We start from the raw sequence: 27,824 nt of genomic DNA, 5'->3' as shown, positions 1-27,824 counted from the left end.
CGTCTGTGGGGTCGCACAGAGTCGGACACGACTGACGCGACTTAGCAGCAGCAGCAGTATACTTCTAGAACTTAATAGAATACATACCCCTCAAGAGACAGCTAAAACCTAGGAAAATTCATAACCAAGAATAACCTTCCCCCAATTCTTACTAACACCTGTGAAAGTTGCGGATGAGGCGTGAATTTCTTGGTCGTTTCCCCGGAAACCGCAGCCACACACGACGTTTGCCCGCACCTTGAGGAGCGCCTGTAGAGACAGGTGTTCTTCGGCTATGTTTTGCGCCTGCGCAGGCCCACTGCGCCCACATACTGAGAGGCCCGGATGAAGGACAGGGAGACGCGCCGTTGCCATGGCAGCCGGGTCCTGGCTGCTGCGGCTCAGGTGCTGGGGTTTCCCCTGCCTCATTGTCAGAGCTTAAAACGAGGAGAGGCGCACGCCCCCGGCCATCTTTGTGACTCCAGCCGCTGCGTCTTACACAGGCAAGAGGGGATATAGAGGGAGCTAAGGGAAGGATGATACAGAGATATCTACGGAGGGAGGGAGGGTAAAGGGGTAATATTCTGGGACAGCTGGGAGGAAAGGTGGGTAGAGAAGCGAGTGAGACTTTGTGTTGGCGCCTCATCCTCTGAGTCTGGGGTCCACAGAGCTTGGCTCTGGCCCGGAAGCCTGGCAGTTTCGCCTTGTTTAGCTTTGTTTGAGGGAAGCCCCTTGGAGGGTAGCTTCATTTCTAATTTTTGTCATATTCTTTCGCCTCATCCCTGGGAGAGAAAAAAGTCACTCTTGAAATGTTAGTTTCCATGAAGAGGCTAAGACATTGAGTTAGTTGGTGGTACCTTGGGACCCTGTATAGAAATGAAAATTACCACAGATGTTTGTAAAGTATTACTTAGCATCATACTATGTGACAGATTATTATGACTTAAAAAGTATACTCATGGGATCACAGTCATGGCAGGATGTAGAAGTAAGAATGGGCCATATGGCCTCAAGATGTTATTATGGGTTCGGTTTTGCTTAACTACTTATTTTATATGATAAAGAAGTTCTATTTGACGTTCCTCCCATTTTCTTAGATTTTGAGCTTAAAATAGTGTAAGACAGGAGTCAATAAATTAAAGTATGATTTAGTTTTTGAATCCTGAAAGAAAGTATCAAAATTGTGTGTATTTGTGGACCTAGTTGGGCTTCCCTGGTGGCTCAGACGGTGAAGAATCCGCCTGCAGTTAAGGAGACCCCAGTTTCATCCCTGGGTTGGGAAGATCCCCAGGAGAGGGAGTGGCTACTCATTGCTTTATTCTTGGTTGGAGAATTCTACCAGACAGAGGAGCGTGGAGGGCTACAGTCCATGGTGTGGCCAAGAGTTGGACACCACTGAGCGACTAACACATGGACTTAGACTCACAGTAAAAGATCTGCAGTCACATACCCACATGGGATTTAGCAGACACATAGGAGGAGGGAATTAATTTCTGTCTCTTGCTTAATAGTTAATAGTTCCCTATTAAGAGGGTTGTTCTGGCCTAAAACAGGTATATAGAATTTTGCTGATGATACACATTGAATGCGTGAAACTCATAAGGAATATGTGTTAGTTTGTTTATGAAACTGAATATGATTCAGTTTGTGTGAGATGTATTTTTGTTCCAGAATGTTTACTGTGTACCATATGGCCAGTACCGTGGGGATGAAGATTAAAAGAAGTGAAGGGGACTGATTATCCTGTGACGCATTTGAAAAAGGCTTAAGGGACTTGGTAACGCGAGTTTATGATATATGTTCTTTGTTTACTTGGGAACCAGCCATGGCTTTTTTGAAGTTATAGGGAAGGAATGGCACTTCTTGTTTGATGAACTTCATTTACTTCCCTGAGTCACTTCAACTATGGTTTTTTTCTTTTGAATTACGGCATAATAGTTTAATTTCATAATAACCTAAAAGTTTAATTTATAATTATTTGATTTTTATTTATTTTGATGATTCTGTGTTTTAGTTTTGAATTTGAGTTTTCACATGGTTGTGAGATACTTTGTAAATAATAATATGTATTTACTAAAGTTTTCAGGCGACCATTTATTTACAGTTGAGACAATGTTTTAATAAAACTAAGGGAAAGCACTGTTGAGTTCGGTAGAATTCTTATTCTAACAGTTATGTAACGTAAACATCTTGAAATAATAAATTTCCAGATTTCTGATCAGAAAATGAAGCATATTATCCTAAGGCATTTGTGACTGTGAAAAAGTTTCATTTATGTGTTTTGGGTTACAGTGAGTTTTAGTTTATTCTATCTACATCATTTATGACACCCTTACTTTGAATGGTTAGGTACATAAACACAACAGCTTGCGTGATTTAGCCTGTCTTGTGGCTTGTTGTTTAGTCTCTAAGTTGTGTTTGCAACCCAGTGGACTACAGCCTTCATGCCTCCTCTGTCCATAAGGATTTCCCAGGTGAGAAAACTGAAATGAATTGTCATTTCCTCCTCCAGCAGATCTTCCTAGTCCAAGGATCAAACCCGAGTCTCCTGCATTGGCAGGTGGATTCTTTTATCACTGAGCGACCAGGGAAGCTCAGGCAGTGATAAACTCATTCTGGAATACTGATTTGTTTTCTTCAGATCACTTCAAAATATTAGTGCTCTCAACCTCTGATTTATGAATTATTGAAGCATTACTTTGACTCTTTTAAGAAAGTCTATTTCCTATTTTTTAGCTGAAAATAAATAAATAGAAGGAATTACAGTCCAACTAATACAGTAGAAATAAATTATAATTATGTGGTTGAATAATTAATATTTAGTGTACCTAAAACTAACTTTGTCTTGAGCGTTAAGGGGAAGTAATATTAAGAACTCTGCAGGGTAAAGGTGACATTTAAGTGAAATAGAATTTTAAGTCTTGAATTTAGTTATTCAGACAATGATCATTTATTTTATTTTTGACTTTTAAAAATATTTGTTTTTCATTGATGATTGGTTTACAATATTGGTTTGATTTCTGTCATACATCAGTATGAATTAACTATAGGTGTACATATATCCCCTCCCTCTCAAATCTCCCTCCCACCTCCTGCCCATTCCTACCCCTCTAGGTTATTACAGAGCCCCAGTTTGAGATCATTTATTTTAGACTAAGCATTACCATGGTACTCTACATTTGTTTGAACATTCTCTTGAATTTCATAAGTTGGCAGTTTTTTGCTAATTTGCATGTTATAATAAAGGTTAAAATAAACCTTAAGGATCATCTAGCTCACCTCTTTTTGTAAAGCTTCAGTCTCCCTTTAAAACATGCTATGATCAGCTTCAGAGCTATGTATAAACATTTGATCAACAGAGAATGCAGCTCACTTCAGGACAAGTTTGAAACTGTAAATTATGCCAAAATTTGCTCCTGAGTTTCTAGTCCTTGGTACTGGTCTTAATGTTTGAAATTATGCAAGTCCAACCCTGCTTCACAGAATGACTATTTAAATATTGTAAAGCAGTTGTCATGACTCTTCTTTAGGGGATTTCTCTTCTTTAGGCTGACATTCCTAGGGTTTTCAAGTAGTCCTCAGAATCTGACTTTAAGGCATTTTATTCTCATAACCTGCCTCTGTCCCTTCTCCTTGTCCTTTATCCCCTTTTCCCCTGGTTTACCAACCTCTGAATGTGTTCCAGTTTCTTTTGTTCTCTAAACTGTAGAAAACTGAATACAGAGCTTTATGTTATCTGTTCTTTAGCCAAGTCTCAGTCTTGGAGCCCATTTATGTTTTTGTTCTCATAATTTTTTAAATTGAAGTATATTTTATTGAAGTATTCTTGATTTACAGTGTTGTATTAGTTTCTGGTTACAGCAAGCTGATACACACACACACACACATACACAAACACATAAATACACACACACTTATTTATATTCTTTTTCATTCTAGTTTGTCACAGGACATTGAATATAGTTCTTTGTGCTATGCAGTAGGGCCTTCTTGTTTGTCTGTTTTATATATAGCAGTATGTATCTGCTAATCCAAGACTCTTCGTTAATTATCTCCCACCCCCCTTCCCTTTTAGAAACCATATGTTTGTTTTCTGCGTCTATGAGTATGTTTCTGTTTTGTAAATAAGTTCATTTGTGTCATACTTTAGATTACACATATAGGTGATATCATATGGTGTTTCTCTTTCTGCTTTACTTCACTTAGTAAGATAATCTGTAGATCCATCCATGTTGCTGCAAATGGCTTTATTTCATTCTTAGTTTTTGTGGCTGAGTAGTATTCCACTGTATATATGTACCACATCTTCTCTATCCATTCATCTCTTGATGGATACTGAGGTTACCTCCATGTCTTGGCTATTGTAAAGAGTGCTGCTGTGAACATTGGGGTGCCTGTGTCTTTTTGAATTGTCTCATTCTTTTAACATATTGCACATAGTACTGAAAACCCTTATCTCTTCTTTTAGCTAGTGCTGGTACAGCTAGTGGAAAGATGGCCTCCCACATGCTTTCATTATCATTTGATGGAAAAAATAGAAATCTTGCTTTAGTAAAATTGGTACCTGGTTAGGTGGTCTGGTCAAACTTTTTGGAAGAAGTGAAGCTAATGGCCACAAAAAGCTTGTAGATATTTATCAAATCAAACATAATACCTCTCATTTTATATCTTTAAAAATATGCCTAGATTTCACATGTTCTTGACATCTGTACTTTCTACTTCCAGACAGGTTTTTAGGTAACTTAATCTTGGTGTTAGAGCAAGAAAAGGCAGGTATAGAAACAGGGTCCCAGGTGTTTGGGGTCCTGCGAATCATATTTCTACAGTTCTTTGAAATTGGACCTAAAATTCTAAGTGTATTTACAGAGCATTGCTCTTTTTGTTTTTGTTTTAAGTCAGTAGCAGAAAGTATGCACATTATTGCTGTATATTTCTACCTCTGGCTATTTCATGACAATTAGATATACATAAACAATTTTCCCTCAAGCTTTTTCTTTTTGAAAAGATAATATGACATCAAACTGACCCCTTCTGTCTCCTTTTAGAACCTTTTCCAGGGGCACATTTATGTTCAGGTCATATTGGGAAATTCCATGTACTTTTATGTTTGTTCTTTTTCAGACTGTTCTCTTGTCTGGAGTAGATGATGAACTCTCATATCAATATTCAAACACATCTCAACTTGCCTTGATATTTCCAATTTTAAACTTAGTTGCTTTTTAATTCTTCCTTCCACAGTCCTTTATACCTTTGTTCCACTTACCTGCATTTTCAATTTATGTTTTGTCTACATTTGGAATGTATGTATTTGACTTACATTTGTCTTCTGTATCAGGGCTCAAGAGCATATTTTATAATTTTTAGAGACATGTTGTAGGTGTTCAACAAATAGGTTTGTTAACATTGTAATGTATATTCACATACATATATAGTATGCTCACACACACAAAGACATGTTATAGGTAAAGATTGACATGCATCTTTCATTTGAAAAATTATGGGCCAATAATTAGGGCTTGGAACTGACCTCAATTTTCAGATAACTGTATGGTTTGTTTTCTTAAAAATGACTAAAATTTATACACCATTTTCACAAACATTTATTAATTTTCACCTGACATTCTTATTTATTGTCACTGCCTTCCAGATAGTAGTAGGCATTACAGTTTGTTTTTTATATAAAAAAATATTTTATTTAGAATTTGACAGCAGTTTGACTTCTGTGGAAATTAGCTTTTACCATAACTAAGAGTCAATTGTTACATAGTTAAAAAAAACCCTCTCAGATCAGAAATTATAATTACACTGAATAAATTACCAGAAGGATTGAGAAACTGAGGATCACAATTAGTATAATCATTTTAATTTGAATATAAGAAAATGTGTGTGAGTAAGACTAAAAAGCTGATTCATCAGCTCAGACCTGGACAGGGAGTTTTAATGATTGGCAGGGGATGTGGAAAATCCTTCTCTGATACTCAGATAGTCTTCTTATATCTGCCTTATTAAATCTCCTTGTATATTAGGCTGTCAGGAATTGGGGGGAGATGCAATGGTTATTAGGAGTGGTATACCTAGAAAACGAAGATCATGGCATCTGGACCCATCACTTCATGGGAAATAGATGGGAAAACAGTGGAAACAGTGTCAGACTTTATTTTTTTGGGCTCCAAAATCACTGCAGATGGTGACTGCAGCCATGAAATTAAAAGACGCTTACTCCTTGGAAGAAAAGTTATGACCAACCTAGACAGCATATTGAAAAGCAGAGACATTACTTTGCCAACAAAGGTCCGTCTAGTCAAGGCTATGGTTTTTCCTGTGGTCATGTATGGATGTGAGAGTTGGACTGTGAAGAAAGCTGAGTGCCGAAGAATTGATGCTTTTAAACTGTGGTGTTGGAGAAGACTCTTGAGAGTCCCTTGGACTGCAAGGAGATCCAGCCAGTCCATTCTGAAGGAGATCAGCCCTGGGATTTCTTTGGAAGGAATGATGCTAAAGCTGAAACTCCAGTACTTTGGCCACCTCATGCGAAGTGTTGACTCATTGGAAAAGACTCTGATGCTGGGAGGGATTGGGGGCAGGAGGAGAAGGGGACGACAGAGAATGAGATGGCTGGATGGCATCACTGACTCAATGGACGTGAGTCTGAGTGAACTCCGGGAGTTGGTGATGGACAGGGAGGCCTGGCGTGCTGCGATTCATGGGGTCGCAAAGAGTCAGACAGGACTGAGCGACTGAACTGAACTGAACAAATACCTAGAAAATGTCTGGCCTTTGTAAGTCTCTATTTTAGGATATACTGATATGTTTATTCTGAACATCCCATAATTTGTGTTTCTATGTGTTAATTAGCTTACCTTTAGCATTAATCTTGGAGAAGGAAATGGCAACCCACTGCAGTGTTCTTGCCTGGAGAATCCCAGGGACGGCAGAGCCTGGTGGGCTGCAATCTATGGGGTTGCACAGAGTCAGATATGACTGAAGTGACTTAGAAGAAGAAGCATTAATCTTCATACTCCATACTGCCCCTAAAGTGAACATGACGTAACACCTTATCTCTTTTAATCTTACAGCATTATTCTTTAACAAACAGAAAATGAATGAAAATAAAGATACTGATTCAAAAGACAGTGGAGAATATGAAGATGACTTTGAAAAGGACCTGGAGTGGTTGATTAATGAAAAAGAAAAAAGCGGTGCCAGCATAATGGAGGTACATATAAATTGCCAGCAGCATTCGTAGTAATCATATTAACAAGTGTTTTGTAGTTCTTGAGTTGTTTTCACATGTATTATCTCATTTAAACCTCACAAAATTTCTTTGATATACATAGAACGAGTAGCATTATTCCTATTTTAGACATGAAAAAATTGAAGCATATAGAGTTTAAATGTTGTGTCATAAAGCATAGGATTAATTAGAGAACAGTGATTAAATTAGCACTTAAAGCTAAAATTATAATTAAAAATAAAATTATAATTTATATAATTCAGTAACACAATTTATTGCATCAGAAGTAAAAAGCAAATACAACTAATGTCTACTTTATGTGAACTTAGGTAAAATCAGGGGATTTACTTTCAATATACATAAAAAATAAAGCAAATCCTCAAAAACATGGTCTTTCAGCTAATATTTGAAACGTTAAGAGTGAATTTTAGGGGAATAACTATACAGAAAAAAATAAAGGGTCAAAGACTGAGACACAGGAATATATGTAGAAAAAAGTGGATCCATTAATCATGATTCTATACTATTTATCAGACATGCAGTAGGGCTATCTAGGAAAATGAATCAGTTTCTGAATTATAGAAGGTTCTGTCTCTTTTTACTTATATACAGTGTGTATGTATATCTATACTATATGAGTGTATATATATATATATATATATATATATGCATACGTATTGACACTGAAAAATGAAAGAAAGTAAAAGTATTATTCGCCCAGTTGTGTCTGCAGCCCGCCAGACTCCTCTGTTCATGGAATTCTCCAGGCAAGGATATTGGAGTGGGTAGCCATTCCCTTCTCCAGGGGATTGTCTTTACCATCTGAGCCACCAGAGAAGCTCCTACTGACACTAATTATATATAATTTTATTAAAATATATAACTATTATACATAATATAATTAGTGTCACTAAATAGGGAAGTAATGAAGAAAAGGACCAAGACTGGGATAAGACAGGTGACTTGAGAGGGATGTTGATCAAAGTATTTACAGCAGGAGCCAGTTTGAAGAGGGTTAAGGAAAAAACTACAAGGAGATGAAGGCTGAAGGTTTTGTTATCACAACTCTCTCTTGGTTCTATCTTGCTTTCTTATGCAGTGGAGAAGACAGATGAGATAGATAACATTTGGAAAAGGCAACAGAGTAAAAAGTGAAGACTTTTCTAAGATGGCTTTTACATGGTGGTTTTATGCATCTTTAACAGAAAAATAATCAGAATGAGTAGAGGAAGAGATGAAAGAAAAGTGAAAGTCGCTCAGTCGTATCCTCTTCTTTGCGACTCCATGAACTGTAGCCCGCCAGGCTCCTCTGACCATGGAATTCTCCAGGCCAGAATACTGGAGTGGGTAGCCATTCCCTTCTCCAAGGGATCTTCCCAACCCGGGATCAAACCCAGGTCTGTCACACTGCAGGCGATTCTTTACCGTCTGAGCCACCAGGGAAGCCCAGAGGAAGAGATACCAGAGCAATAATGCTGAACCAAGGTCTCATGACTAGCAGGGTATGAGATCCACAGCACAGGGTTAAAGAATTAGAGAAATTATAATGATAATTCATTGCCTTATTGCTTATTCATTCATTGAAAAGTAATGATCACTTGGCCATGGTGTCAGAGGTTGTTCTAGGTGCTGTGGATACAGCAGTGGTTAAAACACAGTGCTCTAATGAATCTTGGTCATTTCAGTGGATTATTAAAATCACTTTTTCCTTTGAGGCTGGTAGGAAAAAATGGATGACAGAGAAACAGGGGTGAGGGTTTAGGGGAAGATTTTATTGTAGTGGATTTTAAAAAGAAGTAAAAGCTAAAGGAGAATTTGAAAACAGATACTGTAGAAATGAACCAGAGAATAAAATAAGGCTAAAAAGAACAATTACACTGCAGAGATCTTAGTTTAATTTTAGTTACTTGGTAGTCATTTTAGGAGGCCACGTTGATTTGCTTATTGGACTTAACAGCAGTGTTGTCCAGGTTAGGAAGAAGAGGCTCTTAGAATTGGTGACTAAGCTAGTAAAAGAGGAAGGGAATTTTAAAGGGCTTGACGACAGCAGGACATAGTAGCCATTACTTAGTAGATGTGGAATAGGGTTTTGTGAAAATACCGGTTCATGGTTCATGTGGGATTAAATTTTTTTAAAAAAGTAAGACCAAGTTATATAATGGTGTTTAACATAGATTACTGGAGCCTCTGAAGATAATTGAGGAAGGAAAGTCTGATCCAGAGGTAAAAAGTGACTTGGAATTTGGGTATAGATCATGCAGAAAATAGCAGCAGTAATAATTTGAAAAGATCATAGGAAACTCCGAATGATGACTTGACCAAAGGCTGTGACCTTGTAATGGTCCTGGGGAGAAAGATATCTTTTTGAAAAAGTACAAATATTACAAGGAGAAAACATTTAAAAGTATATTCTTCTGAAAATGTAAAAGGAGGAACATTTTATAGAGGGAGGGATAATAATATTGTACTCTTTGTAGTTACATTTTTATACATTGGCATGGAATCTTTAAAAAAAGTAATGACTCTAGTACTTAGCAACATCAAATTCAGATTTAAATTTTTCCCCAATTTTTTTGCTTTTTTCCTTGGGGAAGTAAAATATGAATTAGAAAACTATGAGTGATAATATGAGCAGGAAGCATGTAACTTTTCCCATTCATAAAATAAATTATGAGTATGAACATCCATTTTGGATTGTCTACATATGAATGGACAAAGAGTCTCAATTTTTACTGAAAATGAATCTCATCTCTCTTTTTCTAGATGGCTTGTGGGAATGAAGAGAATATTAACCAAGACTTAAAAGAGAATGAAACAGAAATAGAACACACCAAGCAGCTTTCTGATCCTGATAAATCTTTGAAGGATGAGGTTTCACTGAGAAGAAATGACTTTATTTCTGTACCAAGTATTCAACCTTTGGACCCCATATCAGATTCAGATAGTGAAAACTCTTTGCAAGAATCCAAACTAGAAAGCCATCAAGACCTGGAGGAGGAAGAGGATGAGGAATTAAGGAGATATATTATGGAGAAAATTATACAAGCCAACAGACTTCTACAAAATCAAGAACCAGTGAATGATAAAAGGGAACGCAAACTTAAATTCAAGGACAAATTAGTTGATTTAGAAGTTCCTCCTCTGGAAGACAGTGATACTTACAAAAATTATTTTGAAAATGAAAGTAATGTGTCTGGAAAACTGTCACAGTTATGTATTTCCAATGAATTTGGACAAGAAAATGTGATCCTGTCACTTACTGATGGAAATTGTGAAGAAAACAAGGATAGGAAAATCCTAATGGAGAGAGATGGAAAGTTTGAACTTGTGAATTTACAAGACATTAAGAGTCAGGGGGTTTTGCCTCCCATTAATAATGCTAATAGTACAGAAGGTGAACCTCAGCAGTTGTCACCCAGATCTCCCAATTCGTCTGTCAGTGGAGTCAAGAAAGAAGAGCCAGTAGCCAAAGTACATGCTCTTGCTCCCTCATCAACAGAAGAGCCACTGACTTACATCCCTCAGCCACCACCCAACCCCAAGACTTACCCAAGCTCTGCTGTCAACTCAGATCGAAGTAAGGGGAACGGAAAATCTAACCAGAGGACCCAGTCTGCAGATGTGTCTCCAGCGACCTCAACATTCTGTCTCTCTCCTCGACAGAAAGAACTGAAAAAACGACTAGAACAAAAGAGAGAAAAGCTGAAGAAAGAGGTGAGAGCACAAGTGGGCATTATATTGAAAGTAGAATATGTTTCTATGTTTTATAAATTCAGTAAGAATTGACATGGTTCTTCAAATGTTTGGATACATGCACTTGCTTGTTTTTTCCTGTTTTTAAATTAAATGGTTAAGTGTTAACAATCTGTATTTACGGAACAAGCACCCTGATTACCCTGGTCCTTTCTTGTGAAGATCACAAAAGCATAGTAATAAATGACTTGTGTTAGAGCTAGAGGAGATCTCAGCGATGGTTTCATCTGATCCTTTCCTTTTAAAGGTGAGGCTCAGAGAAGTTAAGTGACTCCTGAAAATAATCTCGATATGCTGTGCTGTGCTTCATCACTCAGTTGTGTTTGACTCTTTGTGACCCCCTGGGCTGTAGGCCGCCAGGCTCCTCTGTCCATGGGGATTCTCCAGGCAAGAATACTGGTGTGGGTTGCCATGCCCTCCTCCAGGGCATCTTCCCAACCCAGGAATCAAACCCAGGTCTCCCACATTGCAGGTGGATTCTTTACCATCGGAGCCACCAGGGAAGCCTATGAATACTGGAGTGGGTAGCCTGTCCCTTCTCTAGGGGATTTTCCCAACCCCCAAACTAGGGTTTCCTGCATTGCAGGTGGATTCTTTACCAGCTGAGCTATCAGGAAAGCCCAATTTTGATATGAGATAGGAGAAAATCAGATGTCAGATGGACAAAATGAAGGCACAAATTTGTTGGGGTTTAGAAGGCAACAAAGGAATTAGATTATAATTCTCTGGTGTGTGTGTATGTGTGTGTGTATATTTCATGCATCTTCCAGGACTACTGGATGGAAGAAATTTTCACATATTGAGGTACGGGGAATCCTGGCTTATACATGATTTGTCTTGAACGTTGTGCACTGCCTGGGAAGCCTCTTATGCTGACTAGGACAGCCTGCTATTTGAACAGCCCCTCTGCTTTCACCATTGGGGGAAAAAAAAAAAACAATACTTAGCAGATTGTTTAGAATGCCTCCTTGAAGATAGGATAAATGCTCCCCACCTTCCCATGACACTCATGCTGGTTCTCCTTTGAAGATGAGCGCCCCTTCCCAGACACCAAGGCCATACTGAATTACTGTGTACATGTTAATCTGTCTCTTTTGAAACCTTGAAGGAATGTACCCCTGTCATATTTGATATTTCATGTTCTTTGTTCTGAAAAGATAAAAAACTGTGGTTCAGGCATCCAGAATGGAGCTGGGTGGCCATTGTGGATATGGTTTCAGATGTGTTCCTGTATCACCGAGAACCTGAATTTTCTGAACTGCGTCAAACTCAAGTATATCACCAGACCTCTTCAAAATACCATCTGCCAGCTTCAACCTGATGGTCTCAAGGTCTCCCCTTGTAGTTATTTAACCATTTCAGATACCAGCCAATCCTTGCTTAAGAAGCACCGTTATTTTTTGCTAGCTTCAATCCTAATCCTGACCAACAACTCTGTGATTTGCACTTTTTGCCTATATATATGCCTCCCCTATTTTGTAATGCCGTGGAACACAATCCAGATGCTTCTTGAATTTGTGTCTCCTGGGCAATAGTCCTCAGTGTGGCTGGAATAAAACTCTTTTCTGTTCCTCTTACAGATTGTTATCAACACTACATTTTCTTGATTTCAGGGATTTTCGTTTTAAGAATAGAGCCTAATAACCTAACTGAAATGTCTCCAAGATGCCCTACAGAATCCAAAATTATTATTTTGAGGGGGGGTTGCTCCTAAAGAGAATAAAAGTGTTTTATAATTGAAACTTCTAAGTACTAAAATGGGAATTTTCTCTGAACTACATAAATCAGTGCCCTGATTCTCTGTTTTACTGAATACCAGATAGCATTAAGCTGAACCACATAAAATGTCTACCTGAAAATACCTAACGGCAAAAGAATCACAGTTAATAGAACATAAGAAGAAACCTTAAAGATTATTTCATAGGTGAAAAACTAGTCCAGAAAATTTAAATAACTTTACCAAAGTCCCATGACGTGTTTGTAGCAAAGTAGAAATCCCAGTTTTCCTGTCATGTTGAGAAGTTGCTGCTGCTGCTAAGTCGCTTCAGTCGTGTCCGACTCTGTGCGACCCCATAGACGGCAGCCCACCAGGATACCCCGTCCCTGGGATTCTCCAGGCAAGAACACTGGAGTGGGTTGCCATTTCCTTCTCCGATGCATGAAAGTGAAAAGTGAAAGTGAAGTCGCTCAGTCGTGTCCGACTCTCAGTGACCCCCATGGACTGCAGCCCACCAGGCTCCTCCATCCATGGGATTTTCCAGGCAAGAGTACTGGAGTGGGGTGCCATTGCCTTCTCCATTGAGAAGTTGAGAAGTGGTATATTTTCCACTTATGTAGGAAATGATCAATGGAAATTTCTGGCATTTAAATCAGGAACTCAAATTAGCAGAAAAAGATTAAGAAATGAAGTTACTAAGAACATGTTGTAACCTATAGCACACTTTTAGGCAGGAAATCTGAAAGGGTGCATACTAAGTAAAATTTAGCTTAGTTGGCTACTGAAATCTGAACTCTTATTAGACTCAGCTTCCTTGGTTCAGGTATATAATAGGTACATAAAAGGATCTGTTAACTCAGAACTGCATGGTAATATAAAAGAATTTGTTGAGAATAACTGAACTACTTGTTTGCTGCATACACACATACATGTTTACACGTGTGCTTCTGTATATATTTCTGTAGAAGTTATATATGAGGTTTTATATAATGCCAGTGTCTTTTTCACTAATGAACTAATGGTAATCTTTAATGGGTATGACTAATGGATAGTTCGTTTTTCTTTTGATCCTCTTTTTTTGGGTGTCACACACTTTTTTGGGATATACTTTCTCATGTCAGGATCCTCATAACTAAATTTCACTTTGGTTATGTACTAGCTCAATTAAGTGCTAAGACTTTAAAATATTTTCAGCTGGTTTCAGGAGAAGGCTTTCCTTTTTGATGCCCTGCAAAATATTTCCTAGGGGCAAATAGGGCTGCTCTACTCCATCTCTCTACACTAAGTGCATCATCTCACGGTTCTCTTTGGCAGCTGCAGTGTCTGTGCTTTGGCTAATATCATCTGTTTAATCCAGATGTCCTGTCTGGAAAAATAATTGTCCTACAATTATTCATGCAAGGCATCCCAAATCCTTTGGTAAAAGGGAGCTAAAATAAATATAAAATGTAATACTTAGTAAATTCACATATTATGTAAGCTCCATTATAAGGGCTTAGAAAATGGTATACAAGTTTTTAAAGACATTTTATGCTATTAATTGTATAGAATTTTTCCTTCTACATTTTGTTCGATCAAAAAGGGCTTGGTATACTGTCAAAACACATGGAAAGAACTCTGAATTCATTATTTGAAAACAGTTTAAGCATGGATTCTATCATTCAGTTTATTTCCATGCTAAAATTTTAGTATTGAAAGAGACTTATGAGCTTGTTAATACAACTTCATATTATAGATGAGAATACTGAGTTAAAGGGTTTGCCTGAATTAACATAGTATGATGGCAGTATGATTGTTACTCAGATCTCTTAACTTCTGCCATGGTGATATTTCCACTAAGACTTGCTGCATTGCTCCCAGTTACTGTTTTATAGCTCTTCATAATTGGTTTAAGTAAATTCCTCCCTTAAAGTTTAAGTAACTCTCTTTTATAACATCACTTTAATAATTCAGTTAAAGAAATTCATTTTGTTCTTATAGTTAACTGTTTAAATATTTTTATGATAGCAAAAATGTTACTTTATGGATATACACTAGTTGAAAATGTTTTTAAACATTATGATAAAAAATCTCCAACACATATGAAGGTACAGTTAACCCTTATGTCTCCATTACCCAGATTCAAGAGTCATTGAGATTTTGGCTTATTTGCTTCATCTCTTCCTTTTTTGGCGGAAGTTTTTTTCAAAGCAAGTCCTAGACAACCAATCATTGCTCACTTGTACACTTCAGAGATGATTGTATACTTCAAAAAGAAAATGATAATAGCACTGGTTTCGTAATCACAATGTCATGTGTCACAATTAACAAATTTAACAATAGTCTAAAAATGTTTAAGGCATTTATAGTGCTTCTGTAGACACCATATTCATGCTTGTAGAGTGAGAGAGAGAGAGAGAGAGAGAGTGTGAGTGTGTGTGTGTGTGTGTGTGTGTGTGTGTGTGTGTGTGTGTGTTTGGGGCAGTCTTTTGCATAGCTGTGGTTTTTGAGGAGTTAAATACCAAGAATAAACTAGGAAGCAAAGGAGAGATCCAAGAAATTCTTGAACAGCATGTTGCATAGTGTAGATTTATGTAATTATAGACTTTACCTCTGCAATTTATCTGAAGTCTTCCTTTTTCTCCCCTAAGAAAATTGGAGGCCCTGTTTTCTTTAGGGAGGCCCAATTTACAGATGGAAATTTTTAGAGGGAATTCTAATGTTAGACATCAAAATATCTCTCTCTACTTTGATAACATATATAATTTTATTAATTTTTCATTAGTGTGTTTGGATATTCTTTCCCCCAGGAAGATCAAAAGAAAATAGAAGAAGAAAAAGAAAAGAAAAAAGAAAACGACATGGTATTTAAAGCATGGTTGCAAAAGAAGAGAGAGCAGGTCCTAGAAATGAGGAGAATTCAGCGAGCAAAGCAGATTGAAGACATGAACAGTAGAGTAAGTAGTCCTTCTTCATGAAGAATAAGTTCATACATATATGAAAGCTGGATTTATTTACAGAAGGGAGTCTGACTATCAGACTAAAAGCCTAAAGAATAAGTAGAAAAAATGGTCCAAGAACTACCCTTGCAAAAGATGCAACATGCAGATAACTTTATTACATAATTAAATTCTAAGAAGCCTTGTAAAAATGAAATGATTCTTATTTTATTCAAACAGTTAAAGCACAGAAAAAAGGAAAGCTACCAATTAATTTTTTTCAAGATATGTAACTTTGATATTTAAATAGGACAATGTACACAAAATCTCTACAGATTGGTCTCACTTAAGAGTAGATGTATAGGAATCTTATGTGAAAACTAACGAAGCCATCATATTATTTAATTTTTTAAAAAATTTGAAATATACAAAAACCCCATAAGAAAGTAAAAAAAAATCATCTATATCCCTACTATTTAAAAAATGTATATAAACTAAAGGAGAAGGCAATGGCACCCCACTCCAGTACTCTTGCCTGAAAAATCCTATGGACGGAGGAGCCTGGTAGGCTGCAGTCCATGGGGTCGCTGAGGGTCGGACACGACTGAGCGGCTTCATTTTCACTTTTCCCTTTCATGCATTGGAGAAGGAAATGGCAACCCATTCCAGTGTTCTTGCCTGGAGAATCCCACGAAGAGTGGAGCCTGGTGGGCTGCTGTCTATGGGGTCGCATAGAGTCAGACACGACTGAAGTGACTTAGTAGTATATAAACTAAAAATTGACAATTCAATCCTAACCCCTTCCAGGCTCATCTCCTAGTGGTAACTGCTTTTAACAGTGTGCTGCAAATCCTTATAGCTTTTATTTTTATTTACATGTTTATCTGCTAAAAATGTATTACGTGGTTGGGTTTTTTCACTTATTCATCAAGGATGTATTTTTAGATCATTGCATTTAGATCTCTTTTCAAATAGCTCCATGATATTCTACTTTCAGATGTAACTTATTAAACCATTCCTCACTTGTAGATATTTAGATTGATTCTAATATTTCTCTATTAATTAACAGGGCTGTTGTGAACACGTAAATTCTATAGGAGAACATCAATATTCTATAAGAGGGTTTCTTGGAAATTTATGACTTATTGGATGTCCAGAATGAAAGTTGTGGTTAAATATGCAAAGTTAGCCTCCTAAAAGTTTGTATTAATTTTTAGTCCCTCCAGCAGTATGTAAGAGTGAATGTTTAATATATCCTGTCTAACACTGTATGTAGTTTATTTTCTTATTTTTTTCAAATTATTAATATATATGAGTGTATATGAGGATGTGTTTTCTGTGAATTTCCTATTTGTAGTCTTTTCTTTTTTATTAGTTTTATTTTTCTTGTGCTTAGTTTCTCAGTCATGTCCGACTCTTTGCGACCTCGTGGACTCTAGCCCATCAGGCTCCTCTGTCCATGGGGATTCTCCAGGAAAAAAAACTGGAGTGGGTTGCCATGCCCTCCTCCAGGGGATCTTCCCAACCCAGGGATGGAATCCAGGTCCTCCTGCATTGCAGGTGGATTCTTTACCAACTGAGCCACCAGGGAAGCCCAAGAATACTGGAGTGGATAGCCTATCCCTTCTCCAGGGGTCTTTCTGACCCAGTATTTGAACCAGGGTCTCTTGGATTGCCCGCAGTACAGATTTTAATCCTTGTCTATTATGTCTGTAAATATGTTTTCCTTGACTAACAAAATGATGTACTTTTACATTATTTATTATGCTATTTATAGAAATTTAGCTTTTATAATCTTGGGATGGACAGTATCTTTTCAGGTAGTAAACCTGAAACCATGAACTAAAAGAGAAAATATTGAGAAATTTGACTCAAACTGTATAGTAAAATAATAGCATGCTATAACCAAATACAGTTTATTTTAGGAAGGAAATTATGGACCAATAATAACAAATCTATTAATATATTTAGTACAAAATAGGTAAATAAAAAGAATTTGTCTACATTAAAAGATATAGAAAAAGTATATACTCATTTACTAGCATTTATTTTTAATTTTTTCTAGTAAAATGTGGATTACAGGATAAATACTATCTTAGGAAATACTATAGGTATACCCATTAAAGTCAGAGACAGGTAAGCCTCCCTTCTATAATAAATAATTTTATTCTGGTAGTTCTATCCAGTATATTAAGAGAAAAGGAAATGAGGTAGTTTTTACGTGTAGCAATTCAGTTTTCCCAATTCCATTTATTGAAGAGACTGTTCCTTCCTCATTGTTATTGTTGGTTTCTTTGTTGAAAATAATTGACAGTATATGCATGGGTTGATTTCTGTGCTCTCTATTCTCTTCCATTGATCTGTGTCTATTCTCATGCCAGTACTATTAATATACTATTTGATTGCTTCAGCTTTATAATATAGATAAAAATCAGGAAGTGAGATGCTTCCAGCTTTGTTGTTCTTTCTCAGGATTACATTGGAGGTTTGGATCTTATACAGATTTTAGGAGTTTTTTTCAATTTTGTGAAAAATTCCATTGGAACTTTTATGTAATGAGTTTTAGATTGCATGGACAATTTTTAGATAGTATGGACATTTTAACAGTATTAATTTTTCTAGTCCATGGTCATGGAGTATCTTTCCATTCATTTGTATCTTCAGTTTCTTTCATCAATGTCTTTTTGCTTTCAGCATATAGTCTTTCACCTCCTTGGTTAAATTTATTCCTAGGTACCTATTTCATTCTTTTTTCATGCTATTTTACAAGGCCTTGTTAATTCTCTTTCAGATAGTTTGTTTTTAGTGTATTGAAACACAGTTGATTTTTATATATTGATTTTGTATCCTGCAGCTTTACTGAATGGTTTATTCTTTTTTTGTGTGTGGGGAGGGGTGAAGTCTCTAGGGTTTTTGTATATAATAATAATATGTAATGTGCAAATAGAGCAATTTCACTTCTTTCTTTCTAATTCAAATGCCTTTTATTTCTTTTTCTTGTCTGATTGCTCCAGCTGGATCTTCAAGTATGTGTTGAATAAAAGTAGTGAGAATGGGGATTCTTGTCTTGCCCCTGATAGTATGATGTTAGCTGTGGACTTGTGATATATAGTCTTCATTATATTGAGGTATATTCTCTCTATACCCAATTTTTGAGAGTTTTTATCATGAAAATATATATTTTGTCAAATGCTTTCTATGCATCTATTTAGATCATCATATGATTTTTATCTTTCACTTCGTTAATGTGTATAACACTGATTTGTAGATTTGAACCATCCTAGCATCTCTGTTGGAGAAGGCAGTGGCAGCCCACTCCAGTACTCTTGCCTGGAAAATCCCACGAATGGAGGAGCCTGGTAGGCTGCAGTCCATGGGCTAAGAGTTGGACACGACTGAGCGACTTCACTTTCACTTTTCACTTTTATGCATTGGAGAAGGAAATGGCCACCCAATCCAGTGTTCTTGCCTGGAGAATCTAAGGGACAGGGGAGCCTGGTGGGCTCCCGTCTCTGGGGTTGCACAGAGTCGGACACGACTGACGCAACTTAGCAGCAGCAGCAGCAGCAGCATCTCTGTAAAATCCCACTTGATCATTGATGTATGATCTTTTTTAATATACTGCTGAATTAGCTTTTCTGATAGTTTGTTGAGTATTTTTACATTTAAAGAATTCATCAAGCATATCAGCCTCTAATTTTGTTTTCTTGTATCGTCTTTGTCTGGCTTTGGTATCACAGTAATTCAGGCCTCTTAAAATGGATTGGAAGTGTCCTCTCCTGTTTATTGGAAGAGTTTGAGAATGATCGGTATTAATTCTTCTTTAGATTTTCTGGAGGCCATCTAGTCTTGGACTTTTGTTTTGGGGGAGATTTTTGATTATTGATTCAGTTTCATTACTAGTAATCAACCTGTTCACATTTTAAGTTCTTCCTGATTCAGCCTTGGTAGATACTATGTTCCTAGGAGTTTATTCCTTTCTCCTCACATCTCCCATTATTACTGTCTTTCCTTACCATACTTTTCTTTTGAACCTGACATAACAGTCAATCAATCCTATATTTCATCTTATCTTGAACAACACTGCCCAATACAATTTTCTGTGATGATGGTAACACTGTATCTACACTGTCCAGTAAAGTGGCCACTAGCCATAATTTGATTGTTAAGTACTTAAAATGTAGCTAATGTGACCGAGATACTGAATCTCTAATTTTATTTAAGTAGTTACTTGTGACTAGTGGCTACTGTATCATACAGTGCAGGTATAGAATGTATGAGAAAGGGAGCCTTGTTTCCCCACCCCACCCCCACCTTTGATGCATCCTAGTAGCTCTGTATAGGTAGATACTGTATGTAGTAGATGCTCTGTAAATATCTCTTGAATGAATACCCATCAGTGAGTGATACCCATCAATCCTGTCTGACCCTGCATTCCTAACTCTTTTAATCTATAGTTGCAGATTGAACACTTTTTAGTAATCTCCAGATACTCTCAAACTTTCAGGTGTTCAGCAATGGTCTTGTAGGTCCATAGGAGCTCTTCACAAAGTTCTGCATTATACACCAAAGATTCTAGGTTATATAAATTATATAAATTAGACAGGAGCATACTTGGCAGTATAGGCTACAGATAAAGGAAAATGCAAGGTGTAGGAGCTCTCTATCACAGAACTCAGATGTAGCAAAAGGATTAAATGAATGCATCTTTTCCTTTTGTATTCTAGCCAGGCATCCATATAATGAGTCATGCTTTTTCCAAGGCTGAAGAGCTGCAAAATCTTCCCCTTTGCTCTCTTTACTCTCCCAAATAAGAGCTCTTTCAGCTTTTGAAAACTCCTTGAGGATAGTATCCATCATAAAGTTTGAAGAACCATACAATAAACTATTCCCACTAGCCCATTCTTATGACAAAATCCTCATGGCAATTATCCTTATGAAAAAATTCTTATGGTTGAAAATCCTCATTGCCATGTTCCATAGTAATAATTGCATTTTTGGAGATGGGCTTGGCAGATGCTGTTAAAAATGAAAGAAGAATTTAAAAGAAAGGTTGAATAACACAAATGTTGGGTCATTGGTTTTCAATTCCATTGGAGCTTCCATGGAGCTTACTTCAGTAATTGATACCAATACCTCACTCATACTGACTTTATATGCTTGTGTCGGTGTGCAAAATTATTTTATTTGTCAAAGGGCTCAGTTTTGAAAAGTTTGCCAATCACTGCATCTTGACATTCTCCATTTATTGATTACCTCAGTAAGACTTTTGAAAGAAGCCAGAGGGCAGTGAGTGTTGATTCAGAGGTCATATATTTGGTTTGGATGCTAAGAGTGCAAGTAATGAGACTGGTATTATTATGAACAGCTGGTGAATAGGACATGTATTCTTACAGGGTCCTATTGGCAGGGCCTTAAAAAGTAGTTTTCATTTCTTTAAATTAAGCAAAACTTACTTTTGCGAACAGCAGGAAAACAGAGATCCACAGCAAGCTTTTCGATTATGGCTTAAAAAAAAGCATGAAGAACAATTGAAAGAAAGAAAGACAGAAGAACTGCGAAAGCAAGAGGAGTGCTTAGTCTTCCTTAAAGGAACAGAAGGCCGTGACAGGGCCTTTAAACAGTAAGTCAAAGGAAGGGCGTTTCCCCTCCTCCTCATGGGCAATTTAGAAAATTATATAGTCAATAAAACTTAAAAAAAAATTAATCCCTTATATTATATACCTATAGTTTTAAAGCCACAGTTTTAAATTTAACTCCATACTTTGCATAATATCTATACCATTCTTTCAAGATATGTTTTAATACTAAAACTATTTCTTAATGGCACCAGTGTGATAACTTTTGATAGCCTCCCATTGATTGATTTGTTCATTGCTTGGAGAAGTGGGCCAAAGATTGGTTACAGCTTCTCCTACTTAGTCCTCAGAAAACTGAATAAAGAGTTGCACTTAACCAGTAAGTATTTTTTCTGTAAAGAGGAGGAAGATCTGTACAGACCAGATGAAAAGGGGATTTAGACACCTGTTTTGGTAATTGAAGGCAAACCCAGTCTCCTTTCAGTTGCCTGGGTAAGAGTGTAATACCTGGCTTATTCTGAGGAAACAGATCTGGCTTCATAAGTTTGCCAGCAAGACTTGGGAAAGGGAGTGGAAATTTAGTCCACTGTTTGAAGTTCATTTCTTTCTTTTCTGCTATCTTCCTCTTTCTTAGTTTCTTTGCCTCTTTCTTTCTTTTCCCTTCCCAGTTGACCCCTAAGGGACTGCATTTAATTTGCTCAAACTACTATCCAATTCAGGACCACCGAACATTGGATGAGAGGTTTCTTAAGTCTCTTTTATGCTAGTGCAATCATATAGTTGTTTGGATTTATTTCTGAAAACATATACACACATGCACACACCACATATGCACTTTCATACCAGAGATGTAATATATATAGTTATTTTTAATGTTATTTAACCTATGCAAGCTTTATAGACTTAAATTTGTTAGAATGTTGATATTTTTCTTCTAAGGCTTATTTTTCTATTTTAAGGAGGAATTATTTTATTCACTGAAAAGCAGGAATTCTATGATTTCTCTACCAAGAATAGCAAGGCAGCATTTCTGCATACTGCTAAATAAATTATATGGAACCAGTCAAATACTTAGTTGTTTAGAAAATCATATTTTAAAAAAGATTTAAAAATCATTTTACATATGACCTATGTATTCCACATGTAAAATAGTTTCTAAATCACTTTAAAAAGTTTTTTAGTTGGCAGTTTCATTATAAGACAAACTTAATTCAGATATTTGATTGTAAATGTTACCGTGCTTTCCTAGTGTGAGCCTTTGGTATAAGAATGAAAATTTTCAGTTAATACTAATTTGTGTTGAGCAGAGCATTTCAGTATAAAGAAGTCCAATTTCCTATAATTGTCTATAGTAATAAATGTAAAGAGTGAAGATATATTCAGGCTGATACCAGATCTGATTATGTCTCTCTCTACAGATGGCTAAGAAGAAAACAGATAGAAAAATTAGCAGAGCAACAAGCTGTCAAAGAAAGAGCTAGACAGCTCCGACTAGAAGCAAAGCGGTCTAAACAGTTACAGTGCCACCTATATAATATGTCAGAAGCCAAATCTTTCCGTTTTACTGATCATTACAACTGAAGGTATTTATTAAATCTTCATTTGGAAGCTGCTGTCCTCAAAATTTTGGATATCATTTCTTATGGCCTGTGTGCTTTGGTTATACTCTAAATTATGGAAGTGCTACTTATCTTTTGGTGGTGTTGATGGTGAATTTGTCTTATTTCCTTTAATAGAAGAGCAAAATAAATTTCTTATCTTGCAGCATTGTAATGTGTTATACCATCTTAGTCCATGTAAAAAATTGAACAAATGAACTCTACATTCCTTTACTTCTAAGTTATTTTAACATTTCTAGCTGAAACAAACACAAAAAAGGGACAGGTACCTATTCTTAGTTCCTATTATCATTTAAAAAAAAATTGCAGTAGAACATTTCATAAGGCAGGAGAAGTGACCTCTTAAACAAATCTGGATCAAGGCCTGATACACAGTCCTAATTATGTCAATTTTGAATAGCTGTAGCAAGCTAAGCAATAGGTTAGGCATACTTCCACATGTTCTTTAAAAAAAAAAAAATATATATATATATATATATATATATAACTTTTGGGTATGTTATACAAAATCATACAGCTCTTATTGAGAGTTCATAATGTGCCTGGTATTGTTGTAAATGCTTTACATAAATAATTTGATCTTATAACAACTCTATTAGTCATTCTTGTTTTGCAGATGAAGTAACTATAGAGTTGAGCAGTTTGCTCACAGATTCTGAGATTTGTATGGTTGCAGAATTCTTTCTTTCAGTGTTATTATAAAGCTTACATACCTTGGTAGACATTTGTAATTCCACGTGTGGGGAAACAGTATCTTTGATGTGTGTAAGAGCACTTGAGGAGTGGAGGACAAAGGCAAACATACAAGTGTGATGGAGAGTGGAGAATTGCTGTAGGAGTTCTTTAAAAGCTTCAGAAGACAGGGTTCTTAACAACTGGATATTTGTACCTTAATCACTTGACCCTAAATTAGAGAACATAATTATTCAATCCTTTCTCTGCTTATTACAGCACTTTGAGTGTATACCAGGCAGTTTAACTTTTCATTATAACTAGTCTTGTGTTGTTTAAAGTTTATTTTTAATGATAAGAACCAATTTGACATTTAAGTATTCCACAACAGTTTTACAAAATGGGCTGCTGAAATTTTCATAAGGATTGCAGTGAATCTGTCATTTGCTTTAGGTAGCATTGCCATCTTCATGAGACTGTGTGTGTGTTAGTTGCTTAGTCATGTCCGACTCTTTGCAGCCCCATAGACTGTGGCCCACCAGGCCCCTCTGTCCATGGGATTCTCCAGGCAAGAACACTGGAGTGGGTTGCCACTCCCTTCTCCAAAAGAAACTATGGAAAGAAAGAAAATGAAGTTGCTCAGTCGTGTCCGACTCTTTGCGACCCCATGGACTGTAGCCTACCAGGCTCCTCCATCCATGGAATTTTCTAGGCCAGAGTACTGGAGTGGGTTGCCATTTCCTTCTCCATCATGAGACTGTCTTCTAACCCATAAACACAGCATGTCTTTTCATTTAGTGCAGCAATGTTTTATAGTTTTCAGTGTATAAGTCTTTCACTTGCTGTATTAAATTTATTCATAGATATTTATTTTTTGGATTCTATTGCAAATGGAATTGTTTTCTTAATTTTCTTTATGTGTTCTATACTTGAAACACAAACAGATTTGTGATTATTGATGTTGTACCCTGAAACATGGCTGAATTTGTTTATTAGTACTAAATTTTTGGTGAAAATTTTTTGAATTTTCTCTGTATAGGATAGATGGTGGTGGTGGTGTTTAGTTGCTAAGTCATGTCTGATTCTTGTGACCGCATGGATGGTAGCCCACTAGGCTCCTCTGTCCATGGAATTTCCCAGGCAAGAATACTGGAGTGTGTAGCCATTTACTTCTCCAGGGGATCTTCCTGACCCAAGGATCGAACCCACATCTCTTGGATTGCACGCAGATTCTTTATGGCTGAGCCACCAGGGATGCCCATGTAGGCTAGGTATCATCTGCAAATAGAGATAGTTTTAATTTTTCCATTCCAAATGGGATGCCTTTAATTTATCTTCCTTGACTGATTCCTCTGGCTAAGACTTCTAGTATAATGTGGAGTAGTAGTAGTGAAAGTGGACATCATTTTTTTCCCACATGTGTCTATTAGTTGATCTTAATGTAGCAGTGCTTCCCTGGTGGCTCACATGGTAAAGAATCTGCCTGCAATGCAGGCGACTAGGGTTTAATCCCTGGGTCGGAAGGTTCCCCTGGAGAAGGGAGTGGCAACCCACTCCAGTATTCTTGCCTGGAGAATCCCATGGACAGAGGAGCATGGCAGGGTACAGTCCATGGGGTTGCAAAGAGTCGGACACCACTGAGTGACTAACACTTTCACTTTCATTAATGCAGCAGAGGAGACAAAAGTTCACAAACACTCCACATATTTCTCAAGACTCATTGCCGAAAAAAAGTGACTCAGAAGGATCAGTAGTACCCTCAGGTCTTAGTGGATGCTTTCTTGGAGGAGGTGAACCTTTTATTCCTGGTGAAGGGGGTCCTCATTCCTGGAGGGGGCATGCCTGTTGATATCTCTTGAGTAGGAGGAAGGAAGTGGTGGGCCCATGGTGGTTTCATACCAGGTGAAGGAGCCATAATTCCTGAAGGTGGGGTTGCTTGGTCAACTGATGGTGGCGGGGGCAGTCCCCCATCCTCGTGGATACTACTTGGGGTTCAAGCAGTGCTGGCAGGAGCAGCAGCTGCTACTGTGCCTCCTCCTCGTGGGGTCACTACCTGTTGGGATGACCCCTCAATCCCTTGGACAGAGCCTGCTGTTCCAGCAGGGGCCTAGGGAATCGGAACACCAGCTGGAACATCTCTGCTAACTGCTCTGCCAACCCCAGGGCCTCCTGCAGCTCCAGCAAGAGGTACCAGAGCAATGCCAGTATCGTTCCCTCCAGAGTCATGGAAACCAAGTTTCCCCACAGAGCAACACTTGACCCCAAACTCACTTTTCTTCATGCTGGGGCTGTTTCACATCCGTTGGCTTAATCCTCCTGAACTCATCACAGTCATAGAGGGTGAAGTTCATATGTTTGTCAAAAGCCTTAAACGTACCAATGAAGATCCGGCCATCTTGCAGGATATATTCTATCCTATGGTATGTGTGCTGCAGCACCTTGCTGCTCCTTCCCACAGTCATGATTGCTATTCCACCAAATCCAATGCCCACAGGAAAGATTTGGAATCCTTAAGACCTAAGAGAAGGCAGTTTTGTTTGATTGTTTCTTTTGGAATCAGCCACCCAGGTGTTCCAGTACTGCTTTAACCATTTCTTGGTGTCTCAGCTAAGAAAGCTCGTTTCAGTTCTGCCTGGAAATCAACCACAGGTACTTGCTGCTGCTGCTGAGATTACCTCAGGTACAGGTGACACTTCTGGTTGCTCCGTGAGGCTGTCCTTCTATGTTTGACTTGGACTTCCACCTCCAGTACTTGCTTTTCCATAGTCCGTCTCAGGTGTAAATGGTCCCTGGCTTGCACCATCACACCACTGGCTGCTCCTCAGAACAGAACATCTCCGACTGCTACTCCACTCTGCCTGGGCATCCTTATCTTGTTCTTGATCTTAGAAGGAAAGCTTTTAGTCTTTTAGCCTTAAGTATGGTGTTAGCTGGGCCTTCCCAGGTGGCACTAGTGATAAAGAACCCGCCTGCCAATACAGGGGTCATAAGAGATGCAGGTTTGATCCCTGGGTCAGGAAGACTCCCTGGAGGAAGGCATGGCAACCCACTCCAGTATTCTTGCCTGGAGAATCCCACAAGCAGAGGAACCTGGTGGGCTACAGACCATAGGGTCACACAGAGTTGGACATGAAGCAACATAGCATGCACACATGCCTGATGTTAGCTGTGAGTTTTCCATAAATGTCCTTTATAAAGTTGAGGAAGTTCTATTCCTATTCCTCTCCTGTACTTTCTATTCTTCCATTACATTTTTTTTTTTTTTTGAGTGCTTTTATCATGAAAGTGTGTTGGATTTTACTAAATACTTTTTGTGTCAAGTGAAATGATAATGGGTTTTTTCTCCTTTGTTCTATTCATGTGATATGTTACATTGGTTGACTTTCTTAATATTGAAGCACCCTGCATTCCTGAGACAAATACCTCTTGGTGGTATATAAATCCCCTTTTCTATGATATTCCATTTGGTTTGCTAGTATTATGTGAGGAATTTTCATCTGTATTTTTAAGAGATTTTTGGGTAATATTCTTTTCTTGGGGGATTTTTGTCTGGCTTTGGTATCAAGGTAGTGCTGGCCTCATAGAATGAAGTATTCCCTCTGTTTTTATTTTTTTGGGAGGATTGCTATTAACTCTCTAAATTTTTGGCAGAAGTCACCAGTGAAACCATCTGGCCCTGGACTTTTCTTTGTTGGGAGTTTTTGTTTCTTAGTACAGTTTGTTTTTTAGAGCAGTTTTAGGTTCATAGAGAAACTGAGCAGAAAGTACAGAGTTCCCATGTAACTCCTGCTTCCTCTCTCCTTAAAATCTCCCCTAGCGTCAACATCTCCCACAAGGTGGTTCATTTGTTGCAATTAATGAACCTACATTTACACATCACTATCATCCAACATCCATAGCTCTTGCTGTTGGGAGGTTTTTGATTACTGATGTCATCTCTCATTATAAGCCTTTATCCTGGTGACTCAGATGCTAAAGAATCCACTTGCAATGCAGAAGACCTGGGTTCAATGCCTGGGTTGGGAAGATCCCCTGGAGGAGGGCATGGCAACCCACTCGTTTTCTTGCCTGCAGAATCCGCATGGACTGAGGAGCCTGGCGGGCTATGGTCCATAGAGTCCCAAAGAGTTGGATACAACTGAGTGACTAAGCACACTCATACATAAGCCTTTTCATATTTTCCATTTCTCCTTGAGTCAGTTTTGGTAAATTGTGTTTCTAAGAATTTGTCTATTTCACCCAGGTTATTTGTTGGTATATAATTATTCCTTTATTTAAATGAGATTGCTAATGTCCCCCCACTCATTTCTGAGTTTAGGTATTTACAGCTTTTTTTGTCACTCTGGTTATAGG

The 27,824-nt window shown here is 37.6% G+C and overlaps 1 protein-coding gene and 2 pseudogenes across 5 annotated transcripts; 1 reads left to right on the top strand and 2 right to left on the bottom strand.

The window, feature by feature from the left end:
- Positions 1-307: 307 nt before the first annotated feature.
- Positions 308-22,953, top strand: CCDC181 (coiled-coil domain containing 181). Of its 5 annotated transcripts, none has more exons than XM_027564746.1 (6): positions 308-482; positions 7,056-7,195; positions 9,977-10,927; positions 15,473-15,619; positions 21,073-21,224; positions 22,599-22,953. In XM_027564746.1, the coding sequence occupies exons 2-6, from the start codon at positions 7,079-7,081 to the stop codon at positions 22,759-22,761; spliced, it is 1,530 nt and encodes a 509-aa protein (XP_027420547.1). In that variant the 5' UTR covers positions 308-482; positions 7,056-7,078; the 3' UTR covers positions 22,762-22,953. The 5 variants fall into 5 exon arrangements, with proteins under 5 accessions (XP_027420547.1, XP_027420545.1, XP_027420548.1 ...); XM_027564744.1 differs by having other exon boundaries at positions 21,070-21,224; XM_027564745.1 differs by lacking the exon at positions 308-482 and adding an exon at positions 1,654-1,756 and having other exon boundaries at positions 21,070-21,224.
- A 2,206-nt stretch (positions 22,954-25,159) lies between these two features.
- Positions 25,160-25,949, bottom strand: LOC113906507 (annotated as a pseudogene).
- Positions 25,950-26,035: 86 nt separating this feature from the next.
- LOC113906508 lies at positions 26,036-26,298 on the bottom strand (annotated as a pseudogene).
- Positions 26,299-27,824: the final 1,526 nt, after the last annotated feature.

The sequence above is a fragment of the Bos indicus x Bos taurus genome, chromosome 16 (genome assembly GCF_003369695.1).
Source record: "Bos indicus x Bos taurus breed Angus x Brahman F1 hybrid chromosome 16, Bos_hybrid_MaternalHap_v2.0, whole genome shotgun sequence".
NCBI classification, from domain to species: domain Eukaryota; kingdom Metazoa; phylum Chordata; class Mammalia; order Artiodactyla; family Bovidae; genus Bos; species Bos indicus x Bos taurus.
Note: the sequence above shows the minus strand (reverse complement) of the source record. Positions and strands in the feature narration are given on the sequence as shown.